Source organism: Oncorhynchus gorbuscha, linkage group LG12 (assembly GCF_021184085.1).
Source record: "Oncorhynchus gorbuscha isolate QuinsamMale2020 ecotype Even-year linkage group LG12, OgorEven_v1.0, whole genome shotgun sequence".
In the NCBI taxonomy this organism is placed as follows: domain Eukaryota; kingdom Metazoa; phylum Chordata; class Actinopteri; order Salmoniformes; family Salmonidae; genus Oncorhynchus; species Oncorhynchus gorbuscha.
The window spans coordinates 18,513,032-18,526,317 of record NC_060184.1 but is presented as its reverse complement, the minus strand read 5'-3'; the positions used below and the strand labels follow the sequence as shown (position 1 = coordinate 18,526,317).

Genomic DNA, 13,286 nt, shown 5'->3' with positions numbered 1-13,286 from the left:
TATATTTTTATGTACATATTCTTATTCATTCCTTTCCATTCCTTTTGTGTGTATAAGGTAGTTGTTGTGAAATTGTTAGATATTACTGCATGGTCGGAACTAGAAGCACAAGCATTTCGCTACACTCACATTAACATCCGCTAACCATGTGTATGTGACAAATAAATGTTTATTTGAGCAGGTACCCACGTGCTATCTCCTCATTGGTTATACCCACATGGGTGACTGAAAGACTGACGAGGTCAGTGGCAGTAATGCACCTAATTTATGAAAGTTGCCAATCGCATCATAAAGTCAAGAGAAGGAAAAGCCTGGAAGGAGGAGAGATGACTAGAAACGATTCGGTTGGCCGTTTTATGTGTGGATTAATTGTCGGAGTAGAGGACCTTGTGCATTTCAGGTAAAATAACAACTCAATGTTTATATCCCAGGACAAATTAGCTAGCAACAGCAAGCTAGCTAAATAGGACAAATTAGCTAACAAGTGCCAGCTAACTAGCTAAATTGCTATACATGTTTAATGCTTATCGACCTGTTCCCAAATTAATATAATTGGTTCAGAGTTTGTTTGGATATTTTAACCTGCGTGTCGTGATCGCGTTTGGTGTGGGGGGACAAAATATATTTATGCACGATGGCGCACGTGCGCAGGCGGTTTGGGTTCCATGTAAGGGCTGTTCTTAGGCACGATGCAAAGCGAAGTGCATGGACACAGATCTTAGCCGTGGTATATTGGACATGTATCACAAACCCCAGAGGCGCCTTATTGCTATTATAAACTGGTTACCGACGTAATTAGTGCAGTAAAAATACATGTTTTGTCATACGCGTGGTATACAGTCTGATATACCACGGCTGTCAGCCAATCAGCAGTCAGGGCTCGAACCACCCAGTTAATAATGTAAGAATGATGCATTTCAAACACCTACACACATATCAAACTATAAAAGTTATTCTCATGAATTCACTACGATAAGCTGTGCACTATGTTTTCTTAGCCTGTTGAGCTGGACATGGCATAATAGCATCTCAGTGAGCTCTTTCAGGGCATCTTCCATGTGTGCCACAAACTTCAGGGAGGGCTGTCTGTGGGAGAGCCAGTGGTCCACTGCCTGAGCTGCCACTAGGGACGCCACAGGAGCAGTGAGTGAGGGGGCAGGGCCCTGGCATCCCTACTAGCTGCCACCACACATGACAGCAGCTGGCACACTGAGTCTTCCACCACCAACCTGTCCCCATCTCCATCCCTGTCCAGGCTGAGCCCTCCAGCCTCTGCTCCCATCACCTCCACCTACCAACTCTCCCACCCTGTTCAGCCAACATAGGCATTGGAGGAACTGCATACAGAGCAGCATGGCCTTTCCCCGAGGGCCTAACTCACAGACTGGAGAATGGTATCTGGGGAGCCATGGTGGTGACAGGTGGGAAGGCTGGCTGGGCACTGGGTGGTTCTGCAGAGTCTTGAGTGGGTTGCAGTGTCTGTTGTTTTCTGTCCCACAGCCAGAGTCCATGTCTGAGTTGAGCTGATATTTCAACGAGCCTGGGCCCACAAGGTCCTGAGAGAGCCCATGAAACCATCTCCTGCAGGTTGCACCAAGTCAGACAGACATGAGCTTATTAGGATCACCATTCACATCTCATTGTCAGCCTCATTATATTCTGTGACACTGAATGAAGCATTGTATCTAAAACATTGCTGTTTTCACTCAATTAGCTATGTTATTAAACCTCATTCAATCATGTCTCTCTCACCTTTATAGCAATCCACTGTCACCTTGTGTAATTTCATATAGCCGCATTCTTAAATGTGTTTTGCACATCAAAGGACGATGGGCCTTGTTTCCAAAGCAACCTTGTGTGTCCATAACCTCATTAATGAGCTAGATGCATTAGCAACAATGCCCTTCAGTTCAATATTACACCCGGCTAATAGATAGACTCTGAAAACAGCAGCTTGTCCACTCCTCACATAGACATTGTAATCCAATTACCATCCATGCCAGACATGCAGAGCAGTCCTTTACTAACTGACAATGAGCTACATTTAATGAGCATGAATTAGGCTGTTCATCAATTGAACAAAATAATAAACTGGAGGGAGGCTATTTACCGTGGCAGTACAAAGCTGTAGAGCCACTGTGGCTCTGGGCATCTCCAGCAGCTCTAAAGTACAATGGGCCTACTGTATTGTATATGTGATTGACCAATCTTGGTGACACATTTTTAAATATTATGAGGTGTACTATGAGTTACACTTGGGGGAGAGGGGGTTAGCTAGCAGGGGGAGGGGATGAATGAAAGAGACCCACCAGCACCTGCTCCACTGGTGTTCTTCGGCTTTGAAAGCATCTGGGTGAGTAGGAGCTCTTATCCTCCTGGTTGCCCTGGGCAAAGATTTTCATAACCAAACCAAGATAGACCACGGTCTGTCATTTCTAATGGGAACAAATGAGCCATAGTGGGCAGAGCACGCAAGGAGGGGGGCTGAGCGAAGCAAAATCAAGCGAGATCCTGTTGGTGCGTTCTAGAATCATCTGCATATTTACGTTAGGGAACGCCTACCCTGTGAAATGTGCAATAACTACATTTAGCCTTTGCACCCCTTCTAAACAACTTTTTCAAAAGGGTAAAGTGTACAAACATCAATCCACTCTGTTCATAACAGATTCCAGTTTTGGGAACAGAAAACTGTATTGAGATCAAATGTTTAATCTATGAGAAAATGTGCAGAATGTTGGCCAATATCTATCTCGTTCCAATCTCCTTACTGTTCGCCTGTCACGCCTTGGTCATTGTATTTTGTGTTTTCGTTATATATTTGGTCAGGCTAGGGTGTGACATGGGTTTATGTTATTGTATTTTCGTATTGGGGTTTGTAGTATTTGGGATCGCGGCTAATTAGGGGTGTTGTATAGGCTTGGCTGCCTGAGGCAGTTCTCAATCAGAGTCAGGTGATTCTCGTTGTCTCTGATTGGGAACCGTATTTAGGTAGCCTGAGTTTCGCTTTGTATTTCGTGGGTGATTGTTCCTGTCTCTGTGTAGTTTCACCAGATAGGCTGTAATTAGGTTTCACGTTCCGTTTGTTGTTTTTGTATTTTGTATAGTTATTTCATGTGTCACTTTTTCCATTAAAGTCATGAGTAACCACCACGCTGCATTTCGGTCCGACTCTCTTTCTACAAACGAAGAACGACGTTACAGAATCACCCACCACACACGGACCGAGTGGCGTGGAAACAGGCAGCGACAGCTGGAACAGCAAAAGGAGGATGAATTATTCGGAGAATGGACATGGGAAGACGTGTTGGATGGTAAAGGTTGTTACACTTGGGAGGAGACACTGGCCGGAAGAGATCGCCGTCCCAAGGAAGAACTAGAGGCGACTAAAGCGGAGAGGCGCTGGTATGAGGAGGCAGCACGGCGGCGCGGATGGAAGCCCGAAAAGCAGCCCAAAAAAATGGTTGGGGGGGGGTCTTAATGGGAGTATGGCTATGCCAGGTAAGAGACCTGCGCAAACTCCCTGTGCTTACCGGTGGGCTAGAGAGACCGGGCAGACACCGTGTTATGCTATGGAGCGCACGGTGTTCCCAGTGCGGGTGCATAGCCCGGTGCGGTTCATACCAGCCCTTCGTATTGGCCGGGCTAGAGTGGGCATCGAGCCAGGTAAGCTTGGGCAGGCACGGTCCGGTCTATCCAGAGCCACCTCCACACACCAGTCCTCCGGTAGCAGCTCCCCGCACCAGGCTTCCTGTGCGTGTCCTCGCTCCAGTATCACCAGTGCCAGCACCACGCATCAGGCCTACAGTGTGCCTCGCCTCTCCTGTGCTGTCGGAGTCTCCCGCCTCTCCAGCGCTATCGGAGCCTTTCTCCTCTCCTGCGCTACCGGAGTCTCCTGTCTGTTCAGCACAGCCAGAGCCTTCCTTCCCTCCTGCGCTGTCGGAGTCTCCTGCCTGTTCGGAGCAGCCTGAGTTGCCAGTCTGCAGGGAGCTGTCAGGGAGCAGCTAGATCCGCCAGTCAGCCATGATCTTCTAGATCCGCCAGTCAGCCATGATCTTCTAGATCTGCCAGTCAACCAGATTCTTCCAGATCTGCCAGTCAACCAGTCTCTTCCAGATCTGCCAGTCTGCATAGAGCAGCTAGATCTGCCAGTCAGCCATGATCTTCTAGATCTGTCAGTCAACCAGATTCTACCAGATCCGCCAGCCAGCCAGGATCTACCGGAGCCTACTACCTACCTGAGCTTCATCTCAGTACTGGGCTTCCTCTCAGTACTGGGCTTCCTCTCAGTACTGGGCTTTCTCTCAGTTCCGGGCTGCCCCTCAGTCCTGAGCTGCCCCTCAGTCCCGAGCTGCCCCTCAGTCCCGAGCTGCCTCAGTTCCGAGCTGCCCCTCAGTTCCGAGCTGCCCCTCAGTCCCAGTTCAGTGGGGTTCTGTCCCTCAGTCCCGAAGGGGAGGCTGCCCCTCAGTCCCGAGCTGTCCCTCAGTCCCAAGCTGCCCCTCAGTCACGATGTCTATGCCTGAAAGCAACCAAAAACAATTAGCTGCTCCTCAGTTCAGTGGGGTTCTGGGTGAGGACTATTAGGTTCAAACATAATTTGGACTTGGTATTTTACCTAGAGCTACATAATTGGTTCAAACACATTAATTGGTTCAAACACATTAAGAAGGAAAGAAATTCCACAAATTAACTTTTGAAAAGGCACACCTGTTAATTGAAATGTTTTTCAGGTGACTACCTCATGAAGCTGGTGGAGAGAATGGCAAGAGTGTGTAAATATGTCATTCAGGTAAAGGGGGGCTACTTTGAAGAATCTCAAATATAACAAATATTTTGGTTACTACATGATTCCATATGTGTTATTGCATAGTTGGGATGTCTTCTGTATTATTCTACAATGTAGAAAATAGTAAAATAAAGAAAAACCCTTGAATGACTAGGTGTTTCCAAACCTTTGACTGGTACTTGTATATATACAAAAGTATGTGGACACGCCTTAAAATTAGTGGATTCGTTTATTTCAGCCACATCGGTTGCTGACAGGTGTATAACATTGAGCACACAACCATCTCCATAGACAAACATTGGCAGTACAATGGCCTTAGTGAAGAGCTCAGTGACTTTTAACATGTCACCGTCATAGGATGCCACCTTTCCAACAAGTCAGTTCGTCAAATTTCTGCAGCAGTAAACTGTAAGCGCTTTTATTGTGATGTGGAAACGCATAGGAGCAACAACAGCTCAGCCACAAAGTGGTAGGCCCCACAAGCTGACAGAACGGGCTGCCGAGTGCTGAAGCACACAGCAAGTAAAACTTGTCTGTCCTCTGTTGCAACACTCCCTATCGAGTTCCAAACTTCCTCTGGAAGCAACGTCAGCACAATAACTGTTAGTCTGGAGCTTCATGAAATGGGTTTTCATGGCCGAGCAGCCGCACTCAACCCTAAGATTGCCATGCGCAATGCCAAGCGTTGGTTGGAGTGGTGTAAAGCTTGCCGCCATTGGACTCTAGAGCAGTGGAAACATTCTCTGGAACGATGAATCACGCTTTACCATCTGGCAGTCTAACGGACATATCTGGGTTTGGTGGATGCCAGGAAAACGCTACCTGCCCGAATGCATAGTGCCAACGGTAAAGTTTGTTGGAGGAGGAATAAGGGTCTGGGGCTGCTTTTCATTGTTCGGCCTAGGGCCCTGAGTTCCAGTGAAGGGAAATCTTAATGCTACACTATACAATGACATTATAGACCATTCTGTGCTTACAACTTTGTGGCAGAAGTTTGGTGAAAGGCCCTTTCCTGTTTCAGTATGACAATGCCCCTGTGCACAAAGCGAGGAACAAACAGAAATGGTATGTCGAGATCGGAGTGGAAGAACTTGACTGGCCTGCACAGAGTCCTGACCTCAACCCCATCAAACACCTTTGGGATGAATTAGAACATTGTCTGCGAGCCAGACCTAACTGCCCAACAGTGCCCGGCCTCACTAATGCTCTTGTGGCTGAATAGAAGCATGTACCCGCAGCAGTGTTCCAACATCTAGTGGAAAGCCTTCCCAGAAGAGTGGAGGCTGTTACAGCAACAAAGTGGGGACCAATTTCATATTAATGTTGCATATGCCTTATAGTCCTTCTCATCACTTATTATTATTATTATGACAAATAGAAGATTATCATTCCCACAATGGTGCTTGTTTAGTAAAGTTAGATCTAAGCTGAATCAATGTCTTGCAAGATCACATAACAGTTCATTAGTATTTTATAGAGCAGAACCGAATAGCATAGCAGGCCTATAACATTACTGTTACACCAAAAACACCACATTTTTTTATGAGATTTTAGGATGGTTAGCTGAAGCTGAATAGTCAAAAAATATATATAATAAGCCAAAACTCAGAGCCACCATGCAGGATATATGCTTTGATTAAAACAAAATACAAGAAAGGCTAATATCATCTGCTCTAACTCGCTAACGAAACAGTAATTCAACAAGATCGAAATGCATAGGCTATTCCCATGACACTGATTGAGATCAATCAAATGATTGGCATGCAGATGCAGTTTCACCGGTAAAACGTGAAGAATTATCATTCCCGATGGACATTGATGATGGCCTATTTTGAAATAAGGTATGCCTAACTTGGTGTCTGAGGGTATTAAAATAGAAGATGTTCTTGAGACAATATGTGTGGGCATAGGCAGACATTGCAATTGGAGGATTCATTTTATGCACATTTTATAACAGGAATGTCCAACTCTGTTGCTGGAGAGCTAACATTCTGTATGTTTTGCATTCCAATCCTAATCTAGCGCACCTGATTCCGATAATTATCTGGTTTATAAAATGAATTGGGTTAGTTACAACTGTGGAGTGAAACCGTGCAGGATGGTAGCACTCCAGGAACAGGGTTGATGGGCTCTTCAATAGGCTTCATCTGTTGGTACAAATTTTTGCCGCTACCTCATGTAAAAAAAGAACACTACACTGCAAGTGAGATCTGCGGTAGGTCTGGAGCCTTGGTGTCATGTGCTGCTTGTGGTCCCACTGCCTTCATCCATCTGAGCAGAAGCCAAAATAAAACTGTCCCGTTCTCATTATGAACAGGGTAAATAAAGGATCTTGAATGACAGCAACATGGACCACTCCACTGTTCACTCTGAGACTTAGTGCCACTATTTTGATCTGCGCTGTTTCCCTAGATTCTGACTAGTCTCCCAGTCCCTGCCTCGAAAAACATTCCCACTGCATGATGCTGCCACCACCATGCTTCACTGTAGGGATAGTGCCAGGTTTTCTCCAGATGTGAAGCTTGGCATTCAGGCCAAATAGTTCAATCTTGATTTCATCTGACCAGAGAATCTAGTTTCTCAGGGTTCGAGTTCTTTAGGTGCCTTTTGGCAAACTCCAAATGGGCTGTCATGTGCCTTTTACTGAGGAGGGGCTTCCGTCTGGCCACTCTACCATAAAGGCCTGATTGGTGGCGTGCTGCAGAGATGGTTGTCCTTCTGAAAGGTTCTCCCATCTCCACAGAGGAGCTCTGTCAGAATCACCATCGGGTTCTTGGTCACCTCCCTGACCAAGGCCCTTCTCCCACGATTGCTCAGTTTGGCTGGGTGGCCAGCTCTAGGAAAGTGTTGGTGGTTCCAAACTCCTTTCATTTAAGAATTATGGAGGCCACTGTGTTCTTGGGAACCTTCAATGCTGCAGAATGTTTTTGGTACCCTTCCCCAGATCTGTGTCTTGACACAATCCAGTCTCGGAGCTCTACGGACAATTCCTTTGATGTCATGGCTTGGTTTTTGCTCTGACCTGCATTGTTAACCGTGAGGCGTGTACCATTCCACATAATGTCCAATCAATTGAATTTACCACAGGTGGACTCCAATCAAGTTGTAGAAATGTCTGAAGGATGATCAATGGAAACAGGATGCACCTGAGCTCAATTTTGAGTCTCATTAGCAAAGGGTCTGAATACTCATGTAAATAAGGCATTTCTGTTTTTAATTTTTAATAACTTAGCAAAAATGTATAAAAAACAGTTTTCACTTCATTATTATGTGGTATTGTGTGTAGATTAATGAGGATTTTGTTAAATTAATCAATTTTTGAATAAGGCTGTAATGTAACAAAATGTGGAAAAAGACAAGCGGTCTGAATAGTTTCCGAATGCACTGTATATAGATTTTGTCATAGCCTACACTTGGATTAGCCTACACTGTAATTCATTAAACTGCACTGGGTTATTTTACTGCACCAGCATTGCAATCCAGTGCATGCACGATTTCTGCAATAAACCGAGATCTATTTGGGCGCTGTACATGTTTTGGGTCTGTGCTACAGAAAGCTATATCGGTCTTCTAATACAGGACTAGTAAAGGCTCAGTGCACTGCTATCCTCAAGGCCATCTCTTGACTCACAGTGACAAAGGTGTGACAAAGGAAAACAGCAAGGACGCTGTCACTATTATACCAGCCATGATGGAACAAGACCTTGGCCAGCGTCAGATAGACCTACAGTCAAATACCTTAACATAGTAAACAACTGATCAAAGAAGGCCTTCTCAGTTACAACAGAAAGTGGGGAGAAGTTGTGTCCAAGTCATAAAATGTATTAGAGTCTAAATTGAGCTGATTAAAGAAACAAATTGATTTGACAACATGAATTAACCCATGATATTCAGGATTCTCTTCATAAAGAAACGATTTTCAGAACGGTCATGTTTCTAGCATCCAATCTACGTTCAATAAATAGGCTAGTTATGATAAACATCCTCTATTGATTACATTTAATAGGATTACACATTGACATGATTATGCCTATTAGTTCCATATGTGAAGATGCTAGTGATAATCTACTAGGTCAATCCCCACTCAGCACACAGACGTTCAATGTCCATTTCTGATTTATATTTGGTTGAGTTGTCAACTAACGTGAATTCAATGTGAAATCAACAAACAATTTCACCATGTCATTAGATTTAGGTTAAAGGTTGTGTGAAAAAATGCAAAATTCCCTTAATTGTATGACTTGTTGCATATCCAATCAGTTTTCCACATTGATTCACCTTCATCACATTGCGTTATTTTGTTAAAATTATGTGGAGACGTTGATTCAACCAGTTTTTGCCCAATGGGTCATGATTAGCATTTAAGCTCGCCTCCCTGATGCTGATGCAAGTTCCACAAGATTGCAGAAAGTGTGTATTTCAATGGAAATCCAATAAGAAAGTGCTTGACCTCATTTCTCTCACAAACAGATTATGATGATTATTATCTATTCTCTAAAGCTTGACTCTGTGCAACACCTGGGTGGGGAAATAGAATGAACACCAAATCAAATTTGATTGAAAATGACTGCCTGATAAAGATTCATAATGCCCCACCTAAAAGTGAAGTTTAAGAAGAGTGAAGGTAGAAAATGGAGCTAGACATAACATCTCCACATGATAGGCTATAGAGACTTATTGGCTTCAACTTCTTTACTCGAAAGGGAACCAAAAAATGTTCAATATGCAGTGCACAATTGATTTCCTCTATTATAGAGTGACTTGAGGGATTGTGAGGATGTAACTAATTTGAACATTAAGAGATTGGCTTCCCTTTATATTTGCACCAACATATTAACAATTTACAAAAAGTTTATCACGAAGTTCACAAAACCCATCTCAGTCTTGATTTTGTTCTTTACCATCTGCTCAAGAAAAAATCGGCTAGCAGCTGAATCTAATTGATCATCCCTGGGCTATGCCATTGTGGTTTTACATTGATTCAGCATATACATAGGCCTGCACCTACAGCATGAACTTTGGAGCCCTGCAGGTCTGACTGGAGCACTGTAATCATTTGTCCAGTGGCTCCCTAAAGGCCTAAAGCAGTAGGCTATAGTGCAGAGAGGATGCCACATTGTCATTCATTTATACAGCCTGCAATGTCTGTATGTTTGATTTCTTGAGAGAACAGAGCACAACCAGTATTCTATAATCTAAATACACTATAATAATATCACCAACAACATGATAAGCAGAATAATCACAAGTCGTGACTTGACTTTTGTTAATAAATGAATGACATAAGAAACGTTAAAGAGGAGCTGTCTGTGGACTCCCCGAGTGGAGCTATCCAAGGTTCTGATGGACAGTTTTCTGGCGTTGCACTTTATCCCAATGTTATGTGGCCGAGTGCATTGTAAATGTAAGTTTTATTTTTGAAGATGTTAGTTAGGCCTATTGCAGATATCTTACCATAACAATATATGCATGTCATATAGTTTTCCTTGCTATTATGTATACTAAACCCAAGGGCATTAAGACCTGGAGGATGAAACCACTTGATCAGCCTGGAGAGAGAGAGAGAGAGAGAGAGAGAGAGAGAGAGAGAGAGAGAGAGAGAGAGAGAGAGAGAGAGGGGGGGGGGGTTGCAATCGATGATATCTGTAGGGTTCTGACAGCGCGTGCGTTCTCTATAAAACCAAGTGTGAAGCCTCGCCCGAGCCCAACTTCTGAAGCGCAGCAGATCCAACACAGTGCCTTGGAGAGCAGATGAACAGACTCAAAGAACAACGAATAAAGATCACAAACTGATATAGATAATTATCTTTCATTTTGATTAATGATACTGTGTTACATAATTCGTTTAATTGTTTAATTGTGCAAACTAACGACAATCAGTATTGGATATAATGGAACTGCTCTTCTCATATTTACATTTAATTGAAAAGCTGAATATACACCCAACAATAAAGTAAATAAATGGGAAGTCAAGACAATAAGGATATTTCAAGAAGAAGGGTTCACATTTTCTTCCTGTGGTTGTTGGATAATCAATGTGCCACTGATGGACACCGATGGGGATTGAGCTGCGTTTAACCAGGAAAAGATGAAAAGAAATGCAACGTTTACGTTGGTTAAGCAGTCCTAGTGCTCCCTTTTTGAAGGGTTTTCTTCAACGCTCGATGACATCTGTCAATAACGTGTCGAGGAATGGAGCGCGCCAGTCAGTTGAAGCCAATGTCTTTTATTTATGGAGAGTTCTGGAATATGTCAACCAATGATACCAATGTCAATTTAACGACACGAGGAGAGGAGGAGCAGGATAGTTTGACTTTTCAAGCTGGTTTAGCAGTTACATTATCCCTAATAACTTTTGCAACAACATTATCAAATGCATTTGTTATTGCTACTATTTATCAATCCAGAAAACTGCATACGCCTGCAAACTTACTGATAGCATCGCTCGCCCTGACAGACCTTCTGGTGTCCGTATTGGTGATGCCAATCAGCGCGCTATACACGGTGAGTCAAACATGGACTTTGGGCCAAGTTATGTGCGACATATGGTTGTCTTCAGACATAACGTGTTGTACCGCATCCATTCTTCATCTGTGTATAATTGCGCTGGACCGTTACTGGGCAATAACAGACGCGGTTGAGTACACCAAGAAGCGCACGTCAGCGCGCGCCGCGGGGATGATCGCCACTGCCTGGGTGATTGCCATCTCTATCTCACTACCGCCCTTCTTCTGGCGTCAGGTGAAAGCGGAGGAAGTTACCACTTGCAATGTGAACACTGATCACATTTTCTACACAATTTATTCCACTTTTGGAGCCTTCTATATTCCCACGCTGTTACTCATAGCCCTTTACGGTAGGATCTACGTGGAAGCCCGAAAGAGGATCTTGAAACAGTCGTCTAATAATAAACCGGGGAAAAGACTCACCTCTGCCCATTTGATAACAAACTCGCCAGGTACAAACTCTGTGGCATCAACAGTCTCTCTAAATTACGGGACGAACGAAGCCTCTTCTTGTGAAGCTAATAGCTCACCCGCCAATGTGAACCATGTGAAAGTCACTGTATCCGACGCGCTCCTGGAGAAGAAGAGGATCTCAGCTGCCAGGGAAAGAAAGGCGACAAAAACTTTAGGGATCATTCTCGGAGCTTACATCATATGCTGGCTACCGTTTTTCATTTACACCTTAGTGGTTTCAGTCTGTGCGTCATGTTTCTATCCAGAATTATTTGACATATTTACTTGGTTGGGTTACCTTAACTCTTTAATAAACCCCATCATATACACCATGTCCAATGAGGATTTCAAAAAGGCTTTCCACAAACTAATACGCTTCAGATATTGCAGGTCCTGAAACTAGGCTACCAGACATAAAAGGCTGCCAAAACCACTACATTTTGTTCAGCTATGTCAAACTGCACCTCGCCAATAATTGCAACATGTTAACTCTCCGTCATCATCAACCTGTAAACATGTGCAGTATTGTATCTTGCATGCTTTCGAAACGCCTAGCAACATTATTATTTTAATTACATTATATCCTTCACAGTCATACAGTACATGGCCTGCAGGCATATTCTGTAAACTTGATTATTTAGCAAAACCAGAATGTATTGATCTATCACTGCTAGCGACATTATTATAATAATGATCTTTTAGCCTACTTCACAGGCATGCAGTACATGGCCTGCAGTCATATTCTGGAAACGTGATTATTTTGTAAAACAAGAATGTATTGATATATCACTGCCATTATTGAACAATCTATCCAGAAATCATAGGCTATAATCTCTGCTGCCTTCCTTATGATTGGCAGTCATGAGATTACAACCCACCCTATACAATTCGTATTCCAACCTAAATCAACATTTTGATAAGGACTTTTCCCATTATATCAAAGGTTAATATTAAGGAGTATGTGTTGGAAATCGGTAGACTTTGTAGTGGGACCAGCAAGGCTTGATTTAACGTTTAATATTTAAACATGCATGGAAAGCCTGCTGTGTGACCAACGCTGTATGACACAGAGTTACTGTAGGCTAACTGGTATGAGGAAATTATAAGCACAAGATTCTGAGATTCTGCCTCCCCTTAGACAAAAAATATAGAGTTTGTCCCAATGAGATATCCTTTCTTCTGAAGTGTACACTTGTTCACTACCTCCCACAACTCTAAAATCATTGGACTGTTGGAGGCATGGGCTAGTCGGATTCAATCATTCCACCATATGTCTTATACCAGTATTTCCTTTCTTATACCCAGGAATTTCCCAGCATACTTTGAGAGGAAGGAGATCAAATTGGGACACAGTCTACAGAGTAATTTTCTGTTCCATTTCTCATATGTTTTCTATTGGTTCGACTCCTTAATGAGATCAGTATGAAGTTTATGATAAAAGAACATCCCTAATTTCATCTCATAGTCAATGTAAATAATCGTTACTCTATTACTTTATTGTGGGTAATGTTGTTTACTTCAGACTGGACTATAAGCTGACCTCT

The 13,286-nt window shown here is 43.4% G+C and overlaps 1 protein-coding gene across 1 annotated transcript; it reads left to right on the top strand.

Moving 5' to 3' along the window:
- Window positions 1-10,510: 10,510 nt before the first annotated feature.
- LOC123991587 (5-hydroxytryptamine receptor 1D-like) lies at window positions 10,511-12,146 on the top strand. Its single transcript, XM_046293214.1, has one exon. It carries the CDS (start codon window positions 10,976-10,978, stop codon window positions 12,137-12,139), a length of 1,164 nt encoding a protein of 387 aa, XP_046149170.1. The 5' UTR covers window positions 10,511-10,975; the 3' UTR covers window positions 12,140-12,146.
- The last annotated feature ends 1,140 nt before the right edge of the window (window positions 12,147-13,286 follow it).

Bases quoted from the DNA above. Each gene is read 5' to 3' on its own strand.
- LOC123991587 (XM_046293214.1), top strand. From the start codon at position 10,976: ATGGAGCGCGCCAGTCAGTTGAAGCCAATGTCTTTTATTTATGGAGAG.